The 27,904-nt window shown below is 43.7% G+C and overlaps 1 protein-coding gene across 1 annotated transcript in view; it reads left to right on the top strand.

The window, feature by feature from the left end:
• Positions 1-22,939, top strand: part of LOC147622014 (uncharacterized) — a 40,473-nt gene extending 17,534 nt beyond the window's left edge. Inside the window, exons 2-3 of the mRNA XM_086823065.1 lie at positions 9,972-10,101; positions 21,953-22,939. Coding sequence (XP_086679191.1) covers positions 9,972-10,101; positions 21,953-22,194 — 372 coding nt within the window. The 3' untranslated portion in view covers positions 22,195-22,939. The remainder of the gene's footprint in view (positions 1-9,971; positions 10,102-21,952) is intronic.
• The last annotated feature ends 4,965 nt before the right edge of the window (positions 22,940-27,904 follow it).

Raw genomic sequence — 27,904 nt, 5'->3', positions numbered from 1 at the left:
TAAGTGATTTTCAGATTTGAGTAAAGCATTTAATGTTTAAATCTGATAAGGGATTTATCCCTCTACGGCAACACCCGTTCGGTGCCGGGTTGTCCAAGCTGTATTGGCAAACCTCGGTCCAAAGGTGCTGAGATCGGGAGAGCCAGGCGTTAGTACGAGAGCGCCTGTTTGTGCGTGGTCTCGGAACACCAGTGAGGCGCTCTCCGCGGAGTCCAGTGAAAGCACAGGACCGCAGAGATTGGACCACACTAGTGGTCGTTCTGCTTCGAGTTTTCTTCATCGAAATCTGAGCCTACTTGTTTGGTACTGTTTTCATATGTACATGGACATTATCTGGTTCTCAGAACCCATGGAGCATTGTATTCATTAAATACTCCCAATAAATATATCATATATTGAGGGGGGGGTCGGCCCGTTCCGGCCCCAGTGCTGGTGTCCATCTTTCCATTTCTGTTCATTTAAATTTCAAGTTGTTTTAAGTTGTCCATTTCAAATTTGTGGTTTTAAAGTTGTGCTATTAAGCGTGTGGGTGTCCAACGGAGTCCTTCCCACTTGACGGGATCGGTTTCATTGGTATCAGAGCACGGTTGTTTCCCTCTTCCTAGTGGGGAAACGAACCTGTGTACTGGACATCCCGCTTTTAGCAAACTTAAAACACAATGGACAGCCAAGGCAACCCTTTGGAAGTGCCAAATTCGAGGGGTCCCTCTAGTGCTTCTCGTGGGTGTGATGCCCTGCGAGGTAGACACAAGCCCCTTGAAAGGGTTCTTGATAGTGAATCCAAGGGTCAACTGTCTCCAGGAAAGACAGTTATGCTTGAACAAGACCCTGATGCTATGAGGGCTGAAATGGAACATATGAGAAAACTTTTGCAGGCTCAAGAGCAAGAATTAAAGTTTTTGCATGAAGATCCACATCTACAAAGTGCTATTGAAGCCAGGAAGGCTGATGCTATGGTTGATGTAACCTTTGAATCAATGGCTCGTGAAGTGGGCAAGAAACCAAGGGAGTTGGCACTTGCCTATCTCCTTCGCAAAGGTGATATCAAAGAGGGGGATGACGGAGAGCTGAAATTCAGAAATCCACCTCGTTTGAAGCATGGAGATCCCGTATCCCAGAGGCTGAAATCTTTTATGCAAAAGGAAGAGGTGACAGTCACCTCTCGTCATGCATCCTCTCCCCAAGGCACTAAGCCTGATAGATTTATGTATGCCAGTGCTCATGGAGGGCATCAAAGTCACATGCATGCAAGATATGTATCTCATGGTGACAGGTCTGCTTCCAGAAAAATTTTGCCTTCTGAGTTGTCTCATGGAGAGACTATGCCATATGCAGGTAAGTCACATGCATCTGAGCTTCGAGTTCGTGGAGCACATGCCACCGTGCCCCATGAAGCTTCTATGATGGCCCATGGAGCCCATGCAGACAGGGCTACCCCGTTGGATAAGGGGAAAAGAAAAAGAGAGGACCATGAGCCTCATGCCAGGAAGCTCAAGGAGTTCAAAGCAGGTGATAAATCTGTCAAATTTGATGTCTTTCATGGTGAACATGATGCCTCTAAGGTGTTAGCATTTGTGGCACAGTTCGACATTGCTTTTAGCGATGAGGACTTTACAGAAAAATCAAAGGTGCGCCATGCTAGCATGTTTCTGAAAGGCACTGCTGCCCATTGGTGGATCACCGAAAAGATCACCAAGGATCCCATCTCTACTTGGAAGGAATTCAAAGATAGATTTTATGCTCAGTTCTTGCCACCCAATGCAGAGCAAACTCTCACTCAAAAGTGGGACAGGTTGGAACAAAAAGATAATGAGAGTGTGCAACAGTATGTTAACAAATTCTGGAAAGTGTTGCTGGAAGTGACTCCCTTTATGCTAATCACAGAGGATGAAAGAAAGAGGAAGTTTCGTTCTGGCTTGCAACCTGCTTATAGATCGGGTATTGAATTGCACCCAAAACATACGTTGCAACAACTCACAGCTTCTGCCCTTGCTACAAAGCAATTGGTGCTCAAGATCAAGCAGGATCAAGGAGGTTCCAAGGCGAAGGACAAGGCTGCCCCAAATCAGCAAAAGGGCGGACAGCCATCTAAAAAGAACTTCCGGGAGCCTTACAAGGGTGGTAAAGCTGAAAATTACACATCTAAAGAACAGGGCCCAAGGAAGAACAAATTTGGATTAACCCCGGAGCAAAGAGAGCAATATGCTAAGGATGGAAAATGCTTTTCTTGTGGTAGCAAAGACCACATGTTCCGACAATGCCCAGATCGTAAACCAAAGCACGAGGACAAGCACACCAAAGCAAATGTTCATGCAGTTCCTTATGTGCAAGGTAATACAGGTCATGATGCGAAAGAGCGTATGGTTTGCAAGGCTTGGGGGCAAATCAAGGATCAGCCCGCACTCTTCATGTTTGATGACTGTGCAACTGACAATTTCATCTCTATGCTAATGGCAGCTGCATTGGGTATTGAGGTTGAAAACATGGGACCTCAGATTGAAGCCGAAGCTGCATTTATTGGCAAAGAGGTGCAGGTTACCCCTTTGATTGGGAAGTTGCGTATCCATATACAGGGCTATCTTGATAATGAGCATTTCTTAGTTGCTCCTCTGAATGGATGTGATGTATTGTTGGGCAAGCCGTGGCACCATAGGCTTGAGCCCCGCAAAGACTACAAGTCTAATATGATTTCTTTTATGCATAAAGGCCGCATGCATTTTATTGATGCTGGCAAAGAAGGGGATTCTATCCCAGTTGTATCACACATCCAAATTAATAAAGCAATGAAAAAGAGTCTTTCAGCGTACTTGATTTTTGTGCGTGATAGTCTTGTGCCAAATCATCAAAATGTGGATGCTATGTCTAATGATAGGCTGAATTTTCTTAATGCATTCAACGACTGTTTTGCTGACTCATTGCCGGGTGAATTACCTCCCCAAAGGCCCGAAGATCACCGCATAGATCTTGTGCCAGGTAATTCTCCTCCTAACAAACCCGCATACCGAGTGAGTGCTGCACAACAAGAAGAAATTATGAAGCAGGTCAACGAGCTTTTAGAGAAAGGTTTGGTTCAGCCAAGTTCCTCACCTTACTGCTCTCCTGTGCTTCTAGTTCAAAAGAAGGACGGATCATTCCGTATGTGTGTAGACTATAGAGCTTTGAACAAGCTTACCATCAAGAACAGATGTCCTATTCCACGTATTGATGATATCTTGGATAAGCTTGATGGCTCAGCTTGTTTTAGCAGACTTGATTTGAAGAGTGGTTATCACCAGATCCGAGTGGTGCCACAAGATGTCCATAAGACTGCATTCAGGACAGCCTTCGGATTATATGAATTCTTGGTAATGCCTTTTGGTCTCACCAATGCTCCTGCTACTTTTAATCGTATGATGGATAGGATATTCCGATCCCATCGCAAGTTTACAGGAGTCTTCTTTGATGATATCTTGGTTTTCTCCAAGAATGAGCAGGAACACAGAACTCATTTGGTCACAGTGTTCGAAGAGTTGCGGAAGCATAAACTTTTCGTCAATGCCAAGAAAAGTGAGTTTTTCCTTTCAGAGATTCATTATCTGGGACATATTGTATCCAAGGATGGAGTTACAATGGATCCTGCAAAGATAGAGACCATTCGGAATTGGCCCGAATTGCAAAACATACATCAAGTACGTAGTTTTCTGGGATTATGTTCATATTACAGGCGTTTCATAAGGCATTTTGCTATGATTGCCACTCCTCTACATGATCTCACGAAGAAGAAAACTGTTTTCAAATGGACTTCAAAGGAACAGGATGCTTTCTTGCAGCTCAAGCATGCGATCATATGTGGTCCAGTATTGATTGTTCCTGACTTGCACAAGTCATTCGTGGTTGAATGTGATGCTTGTGGTGATTGCATAGGAGCTGTCCTAAATCAAGAAGGCCATGCAGTTGCATACGAGAGCCGTCGTTTGCATGATGCCGAGCTTCATATGGATATCTATGAGAAAGAGCTCTTGGCTGTAATTCACGCCTTAAAGATTTGGAAACATTATCTTCTTGGGGCTGAATTTGTCGTCAAGACAAATCATCAAAGCTTGAGATACTTTCTATCTCAAACTAAGCTTTCAGAGAAGCAGATGAGAATGGCAAATTTTCTTTCCATGTTTCATTTTCAGATTGTGCATACTCCAGGAAAGAAAAATGTCGTGGCCGATGCACTATCTAGGAGGCCTTATGTTGCTGCAGTCTCACTGGCCTCTCATGGAGATCTATCTGCTATGAGAGATTTGTATCATTTGGATGCTGATTTTTGCCATATATGGATTGATTTGATGGCTGGTCATTCACATGCCTCTTATGTTATCAACGAGGGTTATCTAATGAAGGATAATTGCCTATGTGTGGTGAAGGATTTGCGTCCAAAGGTTATGGACGAATGTCACGCTCCACCATATCCTGGTCATAGAGGTATTATGCCTACTACTCGCATGATTCAGAGGTATTTCTTTTGGCCAAGCATGCGTAAAGACATTGAGGCTTATGTGCGTGCATGTATTACTTGTCAAAAGGTGAAATTTGACAGGCAAAAGCCTCCAGGTTTGCTTCAGCCATTGCCTATTCCCTCGCAACCTTGGGAAAGTATCACGATGGATTTTATTATGGATTTGCCCAGATCCCAGCATGGGAATGATGCTATTTGGACTATTGTGGACAGGTTTAGCAAGCAAGCTCACTTCTTGCCCGTCAAGAAAACCATTAAAGCTGATCATATGGTAAAGCTTTTTCTTGCTAATATTTTCAAGCATCATGGTATGCCTAAATCCATTGTTGGGGATAGAGATCCCAGGACTACAAGCCTATTTTGGAGGGCTTTGTTTGATAATATGGGTACTAAGCTTGAGTTTTCATCAGCTTATCATCCCCAAACGGATGGCCAAAGTGAAGCTGCAAATTCAGCCGTGTTGGATTTGTTGAAGTGTTATGTGGCAGATCAAAAGAGTGCATGGGAGAAGTATCTTCCACTTGTTGAGTTTGCCTACAACAATACGATCCATGCTTCCACAGGAAAGGCTCCGTTTGAGATTATTTATGGCAGAGTGGTCTTGCCACCCATCCTTCGTACAAAGGATGAGATTTTTGCAGCTGATGAATATGTTCGTGACTTGGATGTTGCCTTTGGTCAGGTGCGGACAGCCATTGCAAGATCTCAGGATAAGCATAAAATGGCTGCTGACAAGCATAGAAGGGACATGGAAGTCAAAGAAGGTGATTGGGTGTTGCTGAAATTTGAGAAGGCTAGGCTTCGGAAGAGGCCAGGACGAGAAGGATCATATCCTAAGCTTTCTCCTCGCTATTATGGACCCTTCAAGGTGATTCACAAGATCAATGAAGTGTCCTACAGGCTTGCTCTACCTAGTCATTGGAAGATTCACAATGCTTTTCATGTGAGTCTATTTCGGAAATATGTGGGGCCAGATCCTGATGAGCCTGTCACAGAAGATCCGCCAGAAATTGAAGAGCTTGAGGAGATCCTCCAGCCAGAACAGATTGTTTTTCACAAGGAGAGAAAGCTACCTGCAGGAAAGCTTTCCAGGAGATACCTTGTGAAGTTTAAGAATTATTTGCCTATTGATGCCAAATGGGTAAATGAGGATTATTTTGCAGATTATCCGCAATTGTTGCAGGCATATCTTGAGGCTTTTAAGTTGAGGTCAACTCTTTAGTAGCCCGGGGGGATGTCACCAATTGGCCGACCATTTGGTCCATTCCTAGTTTTTGCGTCTCGTTCACTTGAGGCCAGGCCGGTGTCTCGTGTGAAGAGGCCAGTATTTTTGCTGACATGGACGGGAGCCAGACTGGTGCCACCCGTGTGTTAGCAGGATGGTGTCGTATGGACGGGAGCCAGATCAGTGCCACCCGTGTATGACCTGGACTGTGTTCGATCCATGGGACTGTCACGCCATGGAAGAGCCAGTATTCGTGCCGTGTTTTACCTATGGGACTGTCACACCATAGGAAGACTCGTGCTTGGAACTGTGTCTTACCTATGGGACTGTCACTCCATAGGAAGACCAGGTTTTATGTTTTTATGTCGTGCCAGTTTTGTGCCGACAGATATTTTGTACTTGTTCCATGAACGGGAGATATGTCCATGTTACTTTTTGCACATGCACACATATTTTGCATGTTTGAAACTGTTTTCGCATGACATGTATTTGTGTGTTTGCTTGCCTGACGTGTTACTTACTGAGCGGGGACGCCTGCCAGTGAGTCGTGAAGTCTGCTCTGTATTCTGACAAGTTTCAGTGCATGTGAACAGGTGGTAAGTATATGGTACTTGTTGTTTTAATATTTAAATTCTAACCCCTTTGTTTTATAAGGTTAGGGGTTCACACTTATTTAAAAGTGGGCACCCCCTTTGGGCACCCACTTAGGGGCCAAGGTGGGGAGCCTCACTTTTAAGTGAGTGTGGGGGTGGGCATGGTCACCAACCCCCACTAATCCCCCACATGCATGCGTAGAAATTTACTAAGGTTAACTCCACTTTAAATTTTATAAACAAAGGCTTTCTCCATCGTGGATAGGAGCAGCGTACGTTTCCACCCTGTTTTCGTGAGACTACCAGCGCTTCAACCCTTCGCTCCTCAGGCTGCGCTTGTACTCGGGCAAACCACTCTCTACAGGCTGGCTGCAACCACCCCTGCAGGCGGCTGCCTTCTCTTTCCACCTCTACAGGCGACTCCTTCAACGGGCTGTACCCTCTGCTGCCGGCTGCGCTTGCCCCTCTACAGGCTGGCTGCAACTACCCCCCACAGGCGGCAGCATACTTGAAGGCTGGCGCTGTTTTTTCTCCTCTGCACTCAGACGTGGGTTCCACCTCCACAAGGACTGTTGTGGCTGCTCTCACAGGCGGCTACTGACAGGCTGCCATTTTCTCTACCCTCAGGACATTGTCCACCATCAGTAAGTTGTGCTCATTCTCTCACAGCAGGCGGCTGTGGTCTTTCGTGGTGGTGCTTGTCTTGATTCTTCACGAGGCTACTCTTTCTTCAACAAGGGTGGTTTCATCTTCATCATACCGCAAGTATTGGTCTCCTATCAACCATCTACAAGTAAGTGATTTTCAGATTTGAGTAAAGCATTTAATGTTTAAATCTGATAAGGGATTTATCCCTCTACGGCAACACCCGTTCGGTGCTGGGTTGTCCAAGCTGTATTGGCAAACCTCGGTCCAAAGGTGCTGAGATCGGGAGAGCCAGGCGTTAGTACGAGAGCGCCTGTTTGTGCGTGGTCTCGGAACACCAGTGAGGCGCTCTCCGCGGAGTCCAGTGAAAGCACAGGACCGCAGAGATTGGACCACACTAGTGGTCGTTCTGCTTCGAGTTTTCTTCATCGAAATCTGAGCCTACTTGTTTGGTACTGTTTTCATATGTACATGGACATTATCTGGTTCTCAGAACCCACGGAGCATTGTATTCATTAAATACTCCCAATAAATATATCATATATTGAGGGGGGGGTCGGCCCGTTCCGGCCCCAGTGCTGGTGTCCATCTTTCCATTTCTGTTCATTTAAATTTCAAGTTGTTTTAAGTTGTCCATTTCAAATTTGTGGTTTTAAAGTTGTGCTATTAAGCGTGTGGGTGTCCAACGGAGTCCTTCCCACTTGACGGGATCGGTTTCATAGATACTCCACTATCCGGATAGTTCTTGCTCTTTTTGCTCATGAGCACTGGCCGGTTTACCAAATGGATGTTAAGTCTGCCTTTCGTGACTTACATGAGGAGGTGTATGTTGAACAACCTCAAGGTTTTCAGGTTCCTGAATATGAGGATAAGGTTGTAAGTCACGAGAAGGTGTATGTTGAACAACCTCAAGGTTTTAGGTTCCCGGACATGAGGGTATGGTGTACAGATTGCACAAAGCCTTTTATGGTTTGAAACAGGCACCCAAGGTGTGGTATGATAAGATTGATGCATTCTTTCTTTCCCTTGGATTCAAGAGATGCTTTGCAGACAACAATCTCTACGTCTTTGCTTAAGATGCTTTGATGTGTTTGATCGTCTTATATGTTGATGATTTATTGATCACTGGCTCACATCGTACCAGGATTGAACAGCTCCGGTCAAATTTAGCTATTACCTTTGAGATGACTTAATTAGGACTTCTCCGCTACTTTCTTGGAATGGAGGTCTATTAGTCTTTTGATGGAGTGTTTCTTAGCGAATACAGATATTTGCAGCAGCTCTTGGAGACATTTGGGATGATCGAGTGCCGTCCAATTTCTTGTTTGATGGATCCTCTCCCGTGATGAGTCCTCTCCCCTCTTTGAGGACAGTACACAGTACCGGTGGCTTGTTGGTTCTCTTATTTATTTGACTTATACTAGGCCCGACATTTCTTACAGTGTCAGTGTTCTCAGTCAGTTTTCTTCCGCTTCTCGACATTCTCATTGGCGGGTTGCTCTGAGGGTTCTCTGATACTCATCCGGTACCTTGGACTATTGTCTCTCTTTCAGAGGAAGTACTAAGCTTGTTGGATACTTTGATGCTGATTGGGTAGGTGATCAAGATACTCGACCATCCACTTTTGGTTATTGCTTCACTCTTGGCTCTAGTCTTATTTCTAAGATCCAAGAAGCAAAATACAGTTTCATTATCCTAATTGAGGTTGAGTACCGTGCTTATCTGGATACCTATTGTGAGTTGTTATGGTTGTTCCAGATGTTGAGCAATCTTGATGTACTTGGTTCTCCGATCCGTATTCTTACGAATAGCTAGAGTGCCTTGGCATTGGCTCGAACTTCATCCTTCCATGGCAAGACCAAACATATTGAGGTCCACTTTCACTTCGTTCGTGAGCTGGTCGTCGTTGACGTCATTACACTGGTGTATTGTCCTTCTTAGGACAACTTAGCTGATCTCTTCACCAAACCTCTTCCTTGAGATACTATTGATTAGCTCCTTACCTGTATGGGAGTCGGACCCTCGTGCTGGAGCTAAGAGGAGGTGTTGGACATGTCATCTCCAGCTCTCTTTTACTTCATTTTATGCCACTTTTTATCTTGAGATTTATTTGATATTTTTAGGGCATTTCCCATATTTCTTAGCTATTTTAGGCATTTTTATTAGTTGTGGACATTTGTCCTACAGGCCCACTGGCTCTACAGATATTTATATAAGCATGGACATTGTTCATTCATAATTCATTCAATACTTTTCAGTTTCTAGCTTAAGTGTTTGATCTCTCTTGGCTGTGTGCTCTCTCTTGTGTGATCTCTATTTCATATTCACATATTCTCATAGATGGGCCTAGGCACATGGGGTTTAGGGGCATTTACACATGTGGTGTTAGGGCATGTGGGCCTTGGGACTATAAAAGGCATCAGCCCTAGGACTATTGTAATCAAGGCTAATCTAGGCTAACCAGGTTAATCTAGAGGTAGCTTTCTTTTAGAATAGTTAATGCATTCCTTATGAGGTTGGGGAGGAAGTGGAGGTCTCGCATGCCCGAAGCAACATTAATTTGTAGCTACAACCTTGTCTTTACTAATGTTTTCATGACTTTTCCTTTAGGCTGTTGTGGCTTTTCACAAACTTATACATCAATGAAAAGCTTCTACATCAATCCTTTGTGTTTTGGCTGTTTTGGCTTTTCACAAGCTGCTGCATCAATCAAAATATGCTACATCAATAGTTCGCGTTTTGGATGTATGGTTGCTAATTAGTCTAGGTAGGTAGACCAAGCACTTGAATTTGACACTTGAGAGCCCACACATTTTCTAAGTTGTCTTAACTAATACTTGTTCAACGTACTGGCTTGTGTATAATGTCAATTTGCCAATTAACGTGTGCGTATTAGTTTGGTTGAATGCAAGTGATTAAGTGGGGATGTGTGACAAGAGTACCTTTTTTCTGACTTATTTATAGATATGACGATGTGAATGGTTTATCTGTGGAGTCTAATATGTTCCTGTTTTATCCTTAGGTTCATTTGCATGCAGGAACGGATGCTATTTTGAATGCTACCTTCATTCGGGCTCCTCCTGAAGCAGTGATAAAAGTTGAAGTTCCTCTTGTGTTTCGTGGAAAGGATGCTTGTCCAGGAATACGCAAAGGTTCGTCTTTGTCTTAAACTTCCTGATTTGATATGCTTTTTCAACTATTGCATTGGACTAACATAGCGTATTGAACTTGTTATATTACCAAGCACAGTTGAAAGATCACACAACTAGAGAGTGCTTGCAAAAATGTCATTATCATCTCTTAGGCATAGCACTCAATGCTGCTATGCAAGATGAAGATAATGATGCGAGTAGACCAACTATGAAATCGAGGTTATACTTTTTTTTTCCTGCGCTGTGCGGAGGGGGGGGGGGTGGTTTGCAAAAATGTTATCATCTCTTGGCCATAGCACTCAATGCTGCCACGCAAGATGAAGTTAATGATGTGAGTAGACCAACTATGAAATCGAGATTACACTTTTTTTTTGGGGGGGGGGGGTGGGGGGTTGGTGGTGGTTGGGTTGTCTTTGTGTATTTTGTGCTAATTCTATCTATCTGGAGCGATGCATTTACCCGACCAGCTACCCTCTTTCGTATGTGTGCAGGAGCATGTAACATGCAAACTTACAAACAAGGATTATACTTTGATAAATACCTTTCATCAGCCCGTGGTTCTTGTAGCACAATGTAACGATAATGAATGAGAGAGAGAGAGAGAGGATCGGGTCCCAAATACCCTTTGAAGGGCCCCCACCAAGGATGGTGTATTGAATGTGTAGAAAAGACTGACTTGGGGCTGGAAATACCCGGACTGACGTGATCTGAGATGATCTTGGCTGAGTGTTACCTCTGCCCTTGACCTACCTCAACCACCTTGCAAATTGCAAAGAGCAATCCCTTGGCTGGCCTGGAGACTCTAGCACTTGTAGAAGAATAAGATGATTAAAGCCCTAGACTGCTTTATTGAATATGTAGAAAAGACTGACTTGGGCTGGAAATACCCAGACTGAAGTGATCTTCTACTGAGATGATCTCGGCTGAGTGTTACCTCTGCCCTTGACCTACTTCAACCACCTTGCAAATAGCAATCCCTTGGCTGTCCTGGCCTGGAGACTCTAGCACTTGTAGAAGGATAAGATGATTAAGGCCCTAGACTGCCTATTGCTTATATAGTACACCAATCATGCTCTACTCCAATACCTGTTGGCCTGTTGCTGAAGGTCCACGACCTGGATAAACACCTAATAATAGGTTCCTTTCATACGTGTGGTCCACAAAGGCTGGCCGACTCGGTGTGAGACTGGCCGATTGGTGTGTGCCCCTTAGGCCTGCCGACTTGCTGTCCAGTCCTCCTATAGGCTGGTTGCTTGGGCATGGGGGCCTCCATGGCCCCTAGGGCCCTAAGGGCTTCCCACCTTGTAGGCAAGGCTTTTAAAGCCTTATGGGGTGGCCCATAGGGCTACCCCTTTGCCTAGATGCCCACTCGCATGCAACAAGGCTGTGACTCCTAGATCTGGTGGCCCAGGCAAACCCGGAAAACCTCTACAACATTCTAGAGGGTGACCCTGAGCATGCACTACTTCCATGTGCGGGACATGCGCACATGACGATGACCATGTATGGGACTTGTACAGGTGAACATGGACTCGAAAGAAAGATATATTAAGCGTCTACTAAAGACCCAATGGGCCTATGAGACCAAAGTGGTACAATAATGTCCATGGCATATCTCATGGAATGGAAAATAAAACAGAATGAAAACATAAATATAGCTATCTCACTAGGGTGATACAAAACTGTCCATGGAAACTCATAATGGAAAACTAAGAAAATAAAAACATGGGAGCAACATCAGCTCCGAGTAGATGATATGCCACTCTCCAAAATGTCAAGCATGGGGTTGACGAGTATGGCCGAGAGGTCTCCCTCAGCTATGTCACGTGGAAAGGTAGCTCGATGGCGGTGGATTTTTAAACTTCACAAGGTATCTCCTGGAGAGCTTTCCTGTAGATAGCTATCGCTCCTTGTGAAAAACAATCTGTTCTGGCTGGAGGATCTCCTCAAGCTCATCAATCTCTGGCGGATCTTCCTGACAGGCTCGTCAGGATCTGGCCCCACATATTTCCGAAATAGACTCACATGAAATGCATTGTGAATCTTCCAGTGACTAGGCAAAGCAAGCCTGTATAACACTTCATTGATCTTCTGAATCACCTTGAAGGGTCCATAATAGCGAGGAGAAAGCTTAGGATATGATCCTTCTCGTCTTGGCCTCTTCCGAAGCCTGGCCTTCTCAAATTTCAGCAAAACCCAATCACCTTCTTTGACTTGCATGTCCCTTCTATGCTTGTCAGCAGCCATTTTATGCTTATCTTGTGACCTTGCAATGGCTGTCCGCACCTGACCAAAGGCTACATCCAAGTCACGAACATATTCATCAGCTGCAAAAATCTCATCCTTTGTATGAAGGATGGGTGGCAATACCACTCTGCCATAAATAATTTCAAACGGAGCCTTTCCCGTGGAGGCATGGATTGTATTGTTGTAGGCAAACTCAACAAGTGGAAGATACTTCTCCCATGCAGTCTTTTGATCTGCCACATAACACTTCAATAAATCCAACACAGCTGAATTTGCAGCTTCACTTTGGCCATCCGTTTGGGGATGATAAGCTGATGAAAACTCAAGTTTAGTACCCACGTTATCAAATAAAGCCCTCCAAAAGAGGCTTGTAGTCCTGGGGTCTCTATCCCCAACAATGGATTTAGGCATACCATGATGCTTGAAAATATTAGCAAGAAAAAGCTTTACCATATGATCAGCTTTAATGGTTTTCTTGACGGGCAAGAAATGAGCTTGCTTGCTAAACCTGTCCACAATGGTCCAAATAGCATCATTCCCATGCTGAGATCTAGGCAAGTCCATAATAAAATCCATAGTAATACTTTCCCAAGGTTGCGAGGGAATAGGCAATGGCTGAAGCAAACCTGGAGGTTTTTGCCTGTCAAATTTCACCTTTTGGCAAGTAATACATGCATGCACATAAGCCTCAATGTCTTTACGCATGGTTGGCCAAAAGAAATATCTCTGAATCATGCGTGTAGTGGGCATAATACCTCTATGACCAGCATAAGGTGGAGCATGACATTCCTCCATAACCTTTGGACGCAAATCCTTCACCACACATAGGCAATTATCCTTCATAAGATAACCCTCGTTGATAATATAAGAGGCATTCTCATAGCATATAAGTCCCCATGAGAGGCCACTGAGACTGCAGCTACATAAGGCCTCCTGGATAATGCATCGGCCACCACATTTTTCTTTCCTGGAGTATGCACAATCTGAAAATGAAACATGGAAAGAAAGTTTGCCATTCTCATTTGCTTCTCTGAAAGCTTTGTTTGAGATAGAAAGTATCTCAAGCTTTGATGATCTGTCTTGACTACAAATTCAGCCCCAAGAAGATAATGTTTCCATATCTTTAAGGCATGAATTACAGCCAAGAGCTCTGGAGTGACAGTCCCATAGGCAAGACACGGCACGAATACTGGCTCTTCCATGGCGTGACAATCCCATGGATAGAACACAGTCCAGGTCATACACGGGTGGCACCAGTCTTGCTCCCGTCCATACGACACCTTTCTGCTAACACACGGGTTGCACTAGTCTGGCTCCCGTCCATGTCAAGCAAAAATACCGGCCTCTTCACATGAGACACAGGCCTGGCCTCAAGTGAATGAGACACAAAATTGGAGATGGACCAAATGGTCGGCCAATTGGTGACACATCAGCAATTGCCTTTGTGTGCTCTCTGCACCACGTCAGCAGCACCGCCTTAGCTGGCCTACTTTGGCCGGCTGCTTCAATCATCCGCAGAGCCACTTCGGCCACCCTGCGCCCTGCTAACTGCTTCCCACTGTATGTAGAGCCCTTATGTGCTACCTCAAGTCTGGAGTGTTGTCAATGGCAGAGAAGAGAAGCCTGAAGGTGTAGCTACAGCACTTGCATTGAGAGCCTAGATAGAGAAGAATGACTGAGCACTAGTACGCATCGGTCTAGGGCTTGCTCACAACCTCGTTCATCATGTCGACTTTGACAAGAGTGCCAAACAAGTGTGGGACAATGTTGAGAATCTGTTTTGGAACAAGATTAACAATTCAAAGGTTTCTTTTAAGAAAAAGTGTTACGGTTTAAAAATGAAAGAACATCACACTTTGCAAGAGCACCTCAGCACCATACGTTCCCTCCGCCAACAACTAGTTGCTCTAAGGGCCAACATTGATGAAGATCACAAGAAAGTAGTACTCTTTTCTAGCTTGGAAGAGATGGAAAAGCAAAGATGTGATAACTTCACTTCGGGTATCGAGAGGGATGCCATATGATCACATGGTAGCTATCCTCGTTGATGAGGATTGTCAACTTTGAGAGCACGCTTCTATTAGTCATGATATAGAGAGGGGCTACTTTTCCAAAATGAAAGGTAAACCCAAGGGAAAATTAGTCAAGTGCACATTTTGCAAGAAGCTGGGACACACCAAAGAAAGATGCTACAAGTAGATGGCAAGAGAATAGGAGTAGAATCAAGCCAACCTATGTTAGCATATATCATCTCTGTTGGTGGCTTTTCTGGTGTTTACGGGGGCCATTTCTATGCCCAGGCATTCCCCATATTTTCCTCCATTTTCCCCATATTTTTTCCCTGTTTTATGGGCCTTTGATGTGGGTTGCCCACCCTTTTATGGAGTTTTTCACCTATTTTCAGGTCGTGTGAGGGACTAGGGAGCAATCGGCTAGCTCATATTGGAGTATATATATGTGCTGTCCTCTTCCACACATACCATCATTCCTTGATCATTCTTGATCACTTTGGTGAGCACCTTCAGCCTCTGCCTACGGAGTCCACTCCTTGCCTATAGGCTGGTTGCATCCACCCTTTTCTTGAGGATTAGTGCCTCAGCATTTTGCTGTTTTCTCTCATCTGTCTCTTGGAGCGTCAACGTTTTTGTCATTCATCTACATCTTTCCGGTGCTCTCTGACATGGTATCAGAGCGTAGAGGCGTCTAGACCTGGAATCGCTGATTGGAGGCTGATTTTCTGCGTTTTCACGCAAACTCATTGGCTATCCGTAGTGTTTCAAATCTGTGTTTTCTTATCCGGAGGGGAAAATCTGCGTTTTTTTTCCATCCATTTTTTCTCGTCTTCACTCTCTTTCTATCTCGCCCACCCTCTATACAAGTGCAGAGAGCAGCTCTTGGGTTGTTTTGGTGGCTGCATTTTTAAGAGGAGGTACATCATGGCACTCATCCAACCTCGGATGGTTTAAAAAAACTCATGGTTGTCATGGTACGAAAATACGATACCGTACGGGAATTTTTGGTACGATATGAAATTTTCGGATACCGTACGATAAAATACGGTTTTTATTTTTTACACTTACAACCTATGGAGCTTCAAGCTTGAATGTGAGGGAAGGTTGGGAGGGGAGGAGTCTACAGTGCTTGAGGAACCAGAACATGGATATGTGTCTCTCCCGGTTGGATCTCCTGATTGTCTCCAAAAAAGAACCTGGATGGGTAATGCAATACCAAAGGTCTCCCAGTGTAGCGTTTAGGACTAAGGGACCGTCCTTGCACAAATACGAGGAGTGCATCTAGGGTGATAAGTTTAGGGACTCCTCTCTAGATCAAAATGGCCATGTCCAAATCTTCTCCCTCGTACATAACTTGAGAATCTAATTGTCTAGCCTACCTATACCAGGGATCCCCAAGTGATGTAGCAAGATTCTCTCATTCTACCAATCAAGTGCACACTACCAGTCTACCTCGCCAGATTTTTTAGGTCTCTCAACAACCCCATATGGAATACTGAGTGGACACGAAAGTTGCGAAGTATTGCGAGCATTTGGGATCTTCGTAAAGCAGGGTTTCTATATATTTTTTTTAGCATTTGGAATTTTTTTTTCAAGGAAAAATTTTTTTTGGAAAAAAAAATTAATTCGTACCGTACGATACCATACGATATCGTACGGTATTGAACCGTACGGTACGGTACGAATCCATTCGTACCGGTACGAGAAACAACTATGGATACACGCTTCTGACTTTTCCTTCATACGCCAAGTTGGATGGCACAAACTACGTCGTCTGGAAAGTCATGATGGAAGCAGTCTTGAAGACTTATGATCTTGTGGAGTTCATCACTTGACATTAACAAACTGGAGTCATTTTGATCTGAGATTTCTGGGTGTGGGAAGGAGATTTCCACTGAGGATATGGCCATCTGGCTACTTGCTCAGTTGCTCCCAAAATATGAGACCTTCTATTCTTCACTTCTTACCTCAAGATGGAGGGAAACCATTACTTGGGATGAGCTGGTGCCTATGGTCCTTGATTAGGAGAGCAGATTCATGGATTCTTCTTCAAAGAAAGGTACCCAGGCTTTTATTGGATAGAGAGGGGGACAACCTAACAAAGGCAAAGGTGGGGCACCTCCTTCTAAGTTCTAAGGACTCCAAGGACTCCAAGGATGCAAAGCGGAAGGGGTCTTCAACTTCTAATTCTTCTGGCAACTAGAAGGTTTGTGATTATTGCTCCAAACAGGGGCACTTATGGTGACAATGGTGGAGTCGCATGCGGGATTTGGAAGGGAAGTCAAAGGACAAAGGAGCAAGCTCATTTGCCAAAGTTGTGGAGGAGTCGGCTTTTGTGACCCTGATTGATCTCGAGTCCGAGACTTCTCCTCCAGTGGTTGAGTAGGCTCTTCCTTCTTGTTCCCACTCTCCTAAGTGGATCTTGGAAAGCGGTGTGCCACACAGTACGCGACTTATTACAAGGATTGACTTGATGAATTGCAGCAATGCCTCGCAAAGTTGCCATTGGAGATAACTCTATTGTCCCCATTCTTGGCGAAGGGACAATGCCCTCATTCTGCATGGCAATGGAGGGAAGTACACCTCGAGAGTGCTATATGTACTAGATTTAGGATTTCATCTCTTGTTTGAATATGAGATTTGCAAATTGGGCACTAAGGTGATTTATGAAGGACTCAGTGATCATTCGGGACCCTCTCATTGACAAGATCCTTTGGCAAGGCATTGAGGACCATGGCTCTACAAAGTCATGGCTCTTTACTCTCACATAGGTATCCGTATAGTGCCATAAGCGATCTTTGGCATGCTAGATTTGGATATCTTCATTTGGAGGCCTTGCAAAAGGCTTTTTGGGAGAAACTGGTGGATGGATTGCCTAGATGTTGGCACACGTGAGAGCCCTTGTCACTCTTGTCTCAAAGGGAAACAACATTGGGAGGCCCTTCCAAAGAAGGCTACACAACGAGCTACAGCACCTTTGGAGTTGGTTTATGCAGATTTGTGCGGCCTGATGCACACTCTGTCACTTGGTTCTGCTAGTTATGTTTTTCTTTTCGTTTATGATTTTAGCCGGTATACTTGGGCCTATTTTCTCAAATCCAAAGATGAAACTTTCGACAGATTCCAAACATGGGGAACCTTGGTGGAGAAACAGTCGGGACACTTTGTCTCGACATTACAAGCTCACAAAGGAGGCGAGTTTACGTCTCGTCAATTTAACCAGTATTTTGAGCTACATGGCATTCAACGGGAGTTTGCTAACACAGGTACTCCTTCAGAGAATGGCGTGGTGGAGCGGAAGAACCGAACGGTGATTGAGAGGGCTCAGACAATGTTGGAACATCGGAGTCTTCCTCATAAGCTTTGGGCGGAGGTAGTTGCTACTGTTGTTTATATTCTTAATTGGGCCCCTCAAGGACAGACGCCCTTTCAAGCCTACCTCGGTAGAAAATCAACAGTTTCTCATTTTTGGGTTTTTGGATCGGATGCATTTGTTCATGTATCTGATGGTGATAGGGGGAAGCTAGACGGTAAGTCCAAGCATCATATTTTGGTTGGTTACAGCTCTGAATCCAAAGGTTATTGGCTCTACAATCTTGCAATCTCAAAGATCATCATTAGCAGAGATGTGGTGGTTGATGAGACTTCATCTTCCATTGCAGAGGAGGCTTCTTCATTTACAGCGGCTGATTCGACTCAGTCTCTCCTTGGCTCCTTGCCGGATCCTCTTGTTTCTCTTCCTCAACTTGACTCGGCGCGTCCTTGAGCACCTTAGGTAGAGGAATCATCCGACATTGATTAGGAGGAGGAGATTTTGGTGGATGCTCCACAGTAGGCTTCATCTCAGGAGCAGGGTTCGACTTCTGAGGGGGGATCTTGTATTCCCGATTGGTTGTACCAGACATTGTGGGACTCAGGGATAACACGGTTGCCTCCAACTCCAATAGGGGATCCTTGTCGATCGGAGCGGTTGCGTATCACAACATCAGGAGAACGTGTGCGTCAATTAAGCACTAATGTCACACATCCAAAAGGATTCGGAATCTACACATTGGGGAGGCACTTTTCAAACTGGCTTGGAAGCAGGCCATGGAAGTCGAGCTTGACTCTATTGAGTGGAATCAGAATGGGAGCTGGGTCCTAGACTGGCAAAGCGGAAGGTGATTGGTGTCAAGTGGGTCTATAAGACCAAGTACAAATCGGATGGAACTTTGGATAGCACAAGGCCAAGCTTGTGGCCAAAGGCTATTCTTAGAAAGTCGGCGTGGATTTTGATGATACCTTTGCATCGACTGCCTAGATGGCGACCATACATACAGTTCTTGCTCTTGCTGCATGCTCTCATTGGCCCATCTTTCAGATGGATGTCAAGTCGGCATTTCTCAACAGGGAGCTAAAGGAGGAAGTTTATGTGGAATAGACGTCGGGATTTTAGGTTCTTGACTCCAAAGGTATGGTCTACAGGCTGAAGAAGGCCTTATATGGTTTGAAACAAGTCCCTATGGCTTGGTATAAGAAGATTGATGCTTTCTTTCAACATAAGGGTTTCAAGTGATCAGCGGCTGATCCAAATCTCTACATTTATTGTGAGAAAGGGCTGTACACTCTTATCATTCTCTATGTGGACGACTTGATCAACATAGGTAGCCATGCAGCATACATTGTTCAGACAAAGGTTGCCCTTAGTCAGGAATTTGAGATGAGAGATCTTGGGTTGCTTCACTTCTTTCTTGGATTGGAGATTTTTTAGTGCTTAGATTGGCATATTCATTTCTCAGTAGCCGTATGTTACAGAGCTTCTGCTTTCAAGATGACGGATTGTAAGCCCATCACTTTCCCCATGATCGTGGCATCAAGCTTTTCTCTTCTGGATCCGATCCAGTGGTAGATACACTTATGTACAGGAAAGTGGTTGGTTTCTTGATTTGGTTGCTCAACACACAGCCTGATTGTGCATTTGTTGTGGTATCTCTCAGTGATTTCATGCAGGCACCTTTGGACACTCATTGTTTTGGCATTTTTTTAAGGAGAGAGGGACTACTTTACGTGGTTGGAGCAACTCCGACTAGGCTGGAGATGCGGATTCATGACGATCTACTATAGGGTATTGCTTTACTCTTGGATCTGGAGCCATTTCATGGACGAGTAAAAAGCAGCCTATGGTGGCGCTTTCATCGACTGAGCTGGAGTATCGAGCGGCTTGTTTTGCTGCTTGTTTGGCGATTTGGTTGTAGTGGCTACTTGAGGAGATTGGTTTTCGACAGCAAAGCCGCCTATCCTTATCTCATGCTACAACGAGAGTTGCTTGGCTATTGCTAAGAATCTGGTATTTCATGCGCGGACCAAGCGTATAGAGATCCAATACGACTTTGTGCGGGAGCGGATCTTGGAGGGAGACATTATCCTTGAATATTGTTCTACCCAAGACAACATTGTAGACTTATTTACCAAAGGATTGTCTTAGTCAGCTATAGGTGTTCATGGCAGCTCCTTGGGTCTTGGGTCACCCTAGGACTTGAGAGGGGGTGTTAGCATATATCATCTCTTGTTAATGGCTTTTCTGGTGTTTATAGGGCCCATTTCTATGCTCAGGCATTCCCCATATTTTCTCCCATTTTTGCCATATTTTTCCTCTATTTTATGGACCTTTTATGTGGGTTGCCCACCCTTCTATGGATTTTTTTCACCTATTTTTAGGTCGTGTGAGGGACTAGGGAGTAGCTGGCTAGCTCATATCGAAGGATATATATATGCTGCCCTCTTCCTCACATACCATCATTCCTTGATCATTCTTGATCACTTCTTCAGCCCTCTGCCTACGAAGTCCACTCCTCGCTTACGGGTTGGTTGTATCCACTCTTTTGTTAAGGATTAGTGCATCAGCGTTTTGCTCTTGGAGCTTCAGTGTTTTTGTCATCTTTCCGCTGCCCTCTGACAACCTAGTGGCAAAAGAACAACAACGAGAAGAAGATCTTAAAGATGCACCAGAGCAGCTGGAAACTCCTAAGACAATACCTGAAAAAGCCTACATTGGAGTGGCTAATCTCTCTTTCTGAGGTAGATATTGATTGTGCTTTCATTGCCCCATGGTTTGTGGGATGAGAAAGATAAGGCTCATAGCCTATAAAATCATGTACTAGAGTGTTGATTAATCATCAAATCATAATCAAAGCTTCTTTGTACATGCAATCATTTTGTATTAACAGTAGCTAATACCTCTCTCTCTCTCTCTCTCTCTCTCTCTCTGTCTCTGTCTCTCTCTCTCTTTGCTATGGCTGTCCTCCACCTGCATCCGCCATAGCCTTGGGCAACAAAGAGAGCTGCTCTTACGCAGGACTTCTTCGAGTGGATGGTAGCTCGACGTTTGTTACGCGATCACCATTGGGTCTGGCTGGTGCAAATTGTCTGTTGCAGGTGCTAGACTGTGTGTGCTGATGGGCAGTTATGTATGCGCTGGGAAACAGGTGTAATCTCGGGTGGCTGTGTGTAGACAGCAGTAGTGAGCAGCAGTGAAGAAGATGCTGTCGGGTAGTGTGCAGACGTACAGGCGATACATGGCTTTGATACCAATTAATGGTGACATGAAGAGCTATGGAAGCTTAAAGGTAAACATGGCTATGGCATATTTGTTGTGAACAGAGAAGTAAGGGGGAGAGAGAGAGTTAGAGAGAGAAAGACAATGCTTCAAAGAGAGAGAAAGTGCACAACTCAATGATGTGACTTGTATTACTTCAATCAAGTACAATACTTGTATAGGCTTAGAGCCTCTCCTGTATGATATCATTGCTTAGGTCATTACAGGTATAATATCTAGATATTTTAGTGAACCACTCTAAGAGTGGGTTCACTCGCACATACACATGTTACCCTTTGAGAGGCTGTTCACAGTGCACACACTTTTTTCATTTTGTACTTGGATAAGGCTTTTCTCCAAGAAGGTGCCTTTTGGTGGCCCTTGGGTAGTGTTTTGCAAAAACCTGCTGAAATGGGCTTGACCATTCAAGTAACAACTCAAAAAACTAACATAAAACATGCCATGTCACTTCCACTCCCTTAGAACATGCCATTTAATTCAGACCAAGTAACTCTACGAGGTAGATTTCTATGCACGGTTTATAACACATGCATGCTGCGCCAACATTGTCAGATAACTGGACAGCCCTGTAGAAATCTGTCTGTATGCGCCCTTGCATTCCAGGGTGTCTGTCATACAGCAGGTACATGCGTACAAGGACTGCGTAGTTAAGTGGCAGCTGGTGCAAGCTTTTTTTCAGAGGGGGTGGGGGATGTGTTTAATGGTTAATGTGAATTTTGTGATGGATGTATGTGTTTTGACTTTGGAGTTCTTTGATGATCATGTAATGGTCGTTGATAATCTCTTTGCAACCCACAAATTCCAAGAGCTTGTGAGTGAGTTGATTTTATGCAGAAGAGATACAGTCCAGCTTTCTTTATCTGTGCATCTTTCATGATGTCTTTCAAAAGGTTGATAGAAGAACATTACAATTATGCAGTCCATTTTTTTTTTCTCTAGTTTTATGTTATACAACTTCGTTTTAGCTGTTGTTAATGTTGAAGTGCTTCCTTGGCAGGTGGCTATCTCAATACCATAAAAAGGACTGTTAGGTTCAAGTGTCCAGCTGATCATATCCCGCCATATGTGGAGGTGAACCTTGGTGATATGGAGATAAGAGATAAAGTTCTTTTACGTGACTTAAAGGTTCATCCCTCTGTTAGACTAGTGAGCCTAGATGACTCTTTACCCGTATGCAAAGTCATGGGTACACGATTTATAGAAGGCCCACGGGGAGCAGCAGCAGCAGCAGCATCATGATGTCCGTGACTGAGGATCTTTACCTCATACGGGTCATGATGTGCTCAGCTGAGGACCATCACCTCATGCTATTCAGGATCTGCACAGGGAAAGTGTTTTGATAATCTACATCATCAAGTTGCTGTGAAGTCTTCCTAGAAATTTCGGTTTCTTTCAAGGTACACAACATGCTGTGTCAACATGATTGACTTGTCTTTCAGGTCACAGTTTGCCACTTTTGATCAGCATGAATGATGACTGATGAGCAAGACAGATTGTCAAGCTTGCAGTCGAGCATGATTTTCAGTGTCTTCTTGTTTGCGTTTAGTTTACCTACGTTAGGCCTGTGTTAAGCTTTGATTGTTGAACTTAAATTGGCTGCCTGTGCTGGTTGTTTTTAACACGTGGTTGTCTTCTTCCATGGTGGCTCACAGCCTTGAGACAAGTAGTAGCTCTTGGCTTTTGTTTGGTTTAAAGTTTTATACTAGAGCTTTCCAATGTCTGCACTGCGTGACATAGAAGGATAGGCATTTAGATGTCCATGAATTGTATTAATGGCTTATGGAGCTTGATGGCATGGTTCTTTTCAAGGAACTGAAGTTACTTTGTAGCTGGGTTGCGATAACATGTCCACCAACCCCACCATGTGATCTATGTATTTTAAAAATGCTGGTGTGGCTTACCAGTCTGTTTCCTGGCAAGTAAACAATGTGGTTCAGAGTTTCTTCTGTTTTTGATATTAATAACATTGGTAAGCATCACTCATCTATACATGTAAGCATGGTAAATAATACATAGTCGTGAAAAAGGGTACGAAAGGGAAGAGTTGCATTTGTGACTTGTTTATAGCTTTTAGCAGTAGTAGGCTGTATGTAGATTTGTGTAATTGTATCATGTGAAACATCAAACTTGCGGGAGTTGCAACAAAACTTTAAACGTTGTTGTTTTTTTTCTTTTCAGATTTGTAATTTTTCAAATGTACTTATTATGCTTTGAGACTTTAAAGATCTCAACATACAATCTTCACTAATATTCAAGTTTAGGGAAACACAATTGATACTTTTAAGGGATTAAGATCCAATTAATAACAATGGAGCTTGGTAAACCAACCTTACACATGGAGTTTTGAGTTTGCATACCATCAATTCCTCCATCAAATATTTCTACTAAAGGATGGCTAGATTAATGATAAACATTAGTAGCCTTTTATAATGTATATAGTCTTGTGTAAAAGCTATTATTTACAAAGTAGTACGATAATAAACTTGTCATAGTTAACTTCATAGCATTTTCAAGTTTTAAAAAGTAAAAATCTAAAGCCTTTATGTAAAACCTAAATATTGTAGTTGCATTGATTGTAAGGCTTTGTAAGGTTTTTATGAATATTGGAGTATATATATATATATATATATATATGTATATATTTTGGCTATATTGACCCACAAGAGCCTCTTCTTGATCTCTTGGTTGCACCTTTGCCAGTGTCTTTGTAAAGCGTGCATAAAGTGCACCATAGAAACACGACATGAGGAAACGCCTCATAAAATGTCAATATAGTTCATTTGTCCGCATAACAAAGGAGAAGATAGCTTTGAAAAGCATTAAAGAATTTGATAGCAAAGCGAGAGAGAGCTTTGAACATGTCAAAGCATATGGTTGGTGCAACTTATTAGGTAGATAAGGCGTGCAAAAGTTGCCATTGCATTCATATAGTTAGGATGGAGAAGAGGGAATTGTCTTACAACTGCCAAAACTCCTTCGCTTCCTTGTTTGGAGGAGGTTTAGAAGAGTTAGAAATTACCTAGGAAAATAAATTGAGAGGTTTTTGTAGATAGCCACAATTCTTTCTACTTCTTGGTATGGTGTTAAACCCAAGTTAGTCTTCTTGGTATTTTGTAGCTAGTCTTCTTACTATTTTGTAGCCTTCCCTTTCCCCCTCCATCACCCTCTACCCAAGCCCCTCGCCCACCCCCCCCTTGCTTCTTCGATACTATTGTTCACTTCATTCTCTCATGTATTCTTTTTCTTTACGTTTATGCTCTTCTTTTCCTTGCTTCGTTGCATTTTTTTTTTGTTTTCTCCTTTCTCTCCTTCTTCTTTTCTCCTCCTACTTCTATCTCTCCCTTCTCCCTCTTTTTCTTTTCTCTGTGTAGGTTCCACACCCCCCTCTCCCAATGTTTTTTGTACTAATCCAATTGTTGGTACATGCAATTGCTAGAGACTTGGCACGCCTAATTTGATGGAGTTGGGGGGGGGGGTTCGCTTCTCCTTAGCCTTTAAATACCTTCATTTCTTTGATTTGAGAGCAAAATGTCCAAATTACATCGGCTATAAACATGTTATTATTGAATCAAAAGCTTCATGTACAAAATCAAGTCCTCATCCCTTAATAACACATTTTTCAACGAAATAGACAAATTCCCACCATGTAGTTGAGTTGGTAAGGGGCCAAAAGTCTCGATGATTCCATCCCTGCTCACCACAATGAAGACATGATACGATTCGCTTAAAAAAAATAAAGTAGATAAACTGCAAATAACTCAAGAAATCATCATCATATAGTCAAGGTATCCCAAAGAATGAATCATTCATGGGTTACATTTTGACGATGTTTAGACAGTGTTCAAGTCAAGAGCTTACCTCAGCCTTGCCAAAGCTTGTGTCATTGGTCTTGCCTTAGAGCCACAAATGTAACTTCCCAATGTGGGTGCCCTAGCTTGTCCGTTGCGCCTCACCCTGTTGTCACATCCGAACGCTCCTTTGCGAACGGGGTAAAGGTAGATCTTTTAATGCCTAGATGGAGGCAAGAGAGATGGTTCTTCACGATGGTTCTCTCTCACAAAAGGTGGGAATGAAGAAACTGATGGAAGATGGAAACCTACAATTAGACTTATTCAAACAAGTACATGTAAAGCATGTAGAAATCCAATAGTAACATGCAAGTGAGAAAGAAGAGGAAAGGAAGGGAGCTTACAAGAAAACTATTACAAGAAAATGATTGTGTATTGCTTATTATAAAACATGACTTATATACAAGTGACTAGTTTTCACAATAGGCCGGCCAAACTCAAAAATGGTTCGGCCTCTATTACTAGTCTTAAGTAGCTATGTACACTAATTCTTTAGACTTTTCCTCTTTGACATTAAGCACATGGTAACGCTGCTTTATATGCTCTAACACCATCTTATTACAAAAGATAAATGTGGGTAAGATGGCAAGGCGCCTTAGGGTAGGTTAGGTATATGAACCTATGGAGTGGTTAACGTATCTCCTTTCCTAATAATGTCTGCATCCTTGTGTCACCCAAGTTGGTAGTTAAGCTGCTAACGGAGTGGGAGGTGTGAATAGGCCAGATACGTCATGAAGTTTGGTGGCTGAGGTCAAGGGGTAGAGTTCGAGACTAATCTCGGATGCAGAGGGAAAAGTGGTGGGAAGAGTTGGGTAGCCCTGATGGCAAGAAACTTGTTAAGGTGAAAGGCAATGTAAAGGTTCTACATGTTAGGCCTCTATTGGTTGTGGAAATTGTGTGGACTCTTCAACATGAGGTATTTGGTAAAAGTGGTCGGCACCCTGTAATTGGCAGAATGAGCGTCAGGACCACCATGGAATGATTTGCATGGATAGATGGTGGTCCAAATCTTCATGGCATGGCAAGACATTATATGGTGCGGCATTACAATGTGATGCTGAGAGATAAGGCTATTCATGACAAAAATATTGGCCAAGGGGAGGTTTTGTTCTTGAGGTGGGGAACCATGGGCCATGCTCCTAGCCACCATGGTTCCCCCATCTAGAGATATACATGGAGGGTTGGCATTGACGAGATTAGTTGTAGGTGATGTGTACATGCATGCCCATGACATGGGAGAAGTGAAAAAATTATGATGCCCATAGTGAAATATGCAGGTGACCTGCATGGACAATGGGAAAGGTGTGCCTGTGTGTGTAAACTTCTCCAACATGAAAATTTCACCAACTCAACTACTTTCTTCGACTCTCTTTACTTTTTCCTCTTCGACATTTTGACATCCCTTTTCTTGGGGAGTTAAGATCATTACATTGTTTGAGGCACATGGCGGTGGAGTTGGGTATGGATGTGCCCATAACTACAATGAATCTAAGTGATGTCTGTGGCTTGAGGGATTTGGAATTGTTGACACTTGGATTGAGGTAGTGTAGATCTTTGAGTGGTTTGGTCAAAAGAAGAGGCCATGGAAGGTTCCTATTGATTTGAGGAAGGTCCAGGAGACATGGGCTAGGCTTGTGCCCACCATGATCTCCCCCATCTAGATATGTACTTGGATGGCTGTCAGTGATGAGACTTCATGTAGATTTATGAAAGAAAAATGCTCATGTGTATATTATTTAGAGCCTATGGATATATTGTAGGTAGCGTGCATGGACATTGGGCAAAAGGTGGACCAGTGTAGAAACGTTTTCGATGAAGTTCTAACAATTTGCTTTCTTCTTTGATATTTATTTATCTACTTTCTTTGACTCTTACACATGCTTTGACATAGGGCCGTTGATGTGTAATGAGGCTGGCTAATAAGGCGGATGTGAATGAGAGTGGGTTTTCCATGAGAATGGAAGAACTTAGGATACCTAGTTTGACCGGTATATTGGCAAATCACAAACTGTGGGTGGCTTCTAGACATGGCCAAATGGATTTGGGTGCTTCTTGAGCCTATTTTTGAAGCCCGTGCTTAAAGCATGGCAATGTTGGTGGATAGAAGGAAAGCATCAGAGAGATTTCTGGACTTGGGGGTAAAATTTTGGATTTTTGGACAATGTCGACATTGGGCATGCGGTATTGCGTTGACCTTTGGGCATCTCTACCTCACTTGATTAGCATAAATGTAGGAAAGTTCTATGCCCGACCGTGATTGGGATGCCCATTTGATTGGGCAAGATGGAGGATTCTCCAGTGGGCATCTTCACGAAGTTCAAGAGTTTTGTACGTGGATGGAAGGCTAGTAGCCCTTGTGAGCATATAGACACCGAAATTGTGATTCATGGATGCAAAGACGACTGGATTGAGCAAGGATGAGATTGAATGAAGAAGATGAGGCAAGATAATTGGATCAAAGGCAAACATGCAAATTGTTGGTAGGAGGCATGGATGGCACGTGCAAGAATGGGATCTGATGTGCTGGGCTCCTAGTTGTACTAGCTCTACTCTCTGTGGGGAGCGCTCTATGCACTCAGTGGGAGAAGCCTGAGAAAAGAAGAAACTTTGTATGATTTCATGGTTGTAGAATGGGCCAACGACACCTTGTTTAGATTAGCAAAAGGTCAGGCACCCCGTCTTCTTCACCCCTGCCCACTTGCCGGTAGCTCGGTCATGCGCGCTCTCCTACTTCTAAAGTCGGTGTTTAAAATAGCAACATAACTTTGGATCACACCACAAAACTGCCAAGAATTCAGCCTCGTCCTCACAAATAAAACCCCAGACCTCCCACAAAACAATCTCATCGCTAGCCACATGAAGCCAACTAGCCTCTTCAACAGCACCACCGCCGGCATATAAACACAAGATATCGGCCCCAACCTCTCCATTAACACCATTGGTGGCCACACCAAGCCAACATGGCCTCTCCCACAACAAGATCCCATGGCTTCTGCAAAATTACTAGGCAACTTCAAAACATGAACACATCTGCCACCGGCATCACCAACAACAAAGCCCCAACAAAGCTACAAGCCCCCGATAAAAAGATCATGGCGCTA

The sequence above is a fragment of the Cibotium barometz genome, chromosome 29 (genome assembly GCF_041138505.1).
Source record: "Cibotium barometz isolate CiBa-2024 chromosome 29, ASM4113850v1, whole genome shotgun sequence".
NCBI classification, from domain to species: domain Eukaryota; kingdom Viridiplantae; phylum Streptophyta; class Polypodiopsida; order Cyatheales; family Cibotiaceae; genus Cibotium; species Cibotium barometz.
Note: the sequence above shows the minus strand (reverse complement) of the source record. Positions and strands in the feature narration are given on the sequence as shown.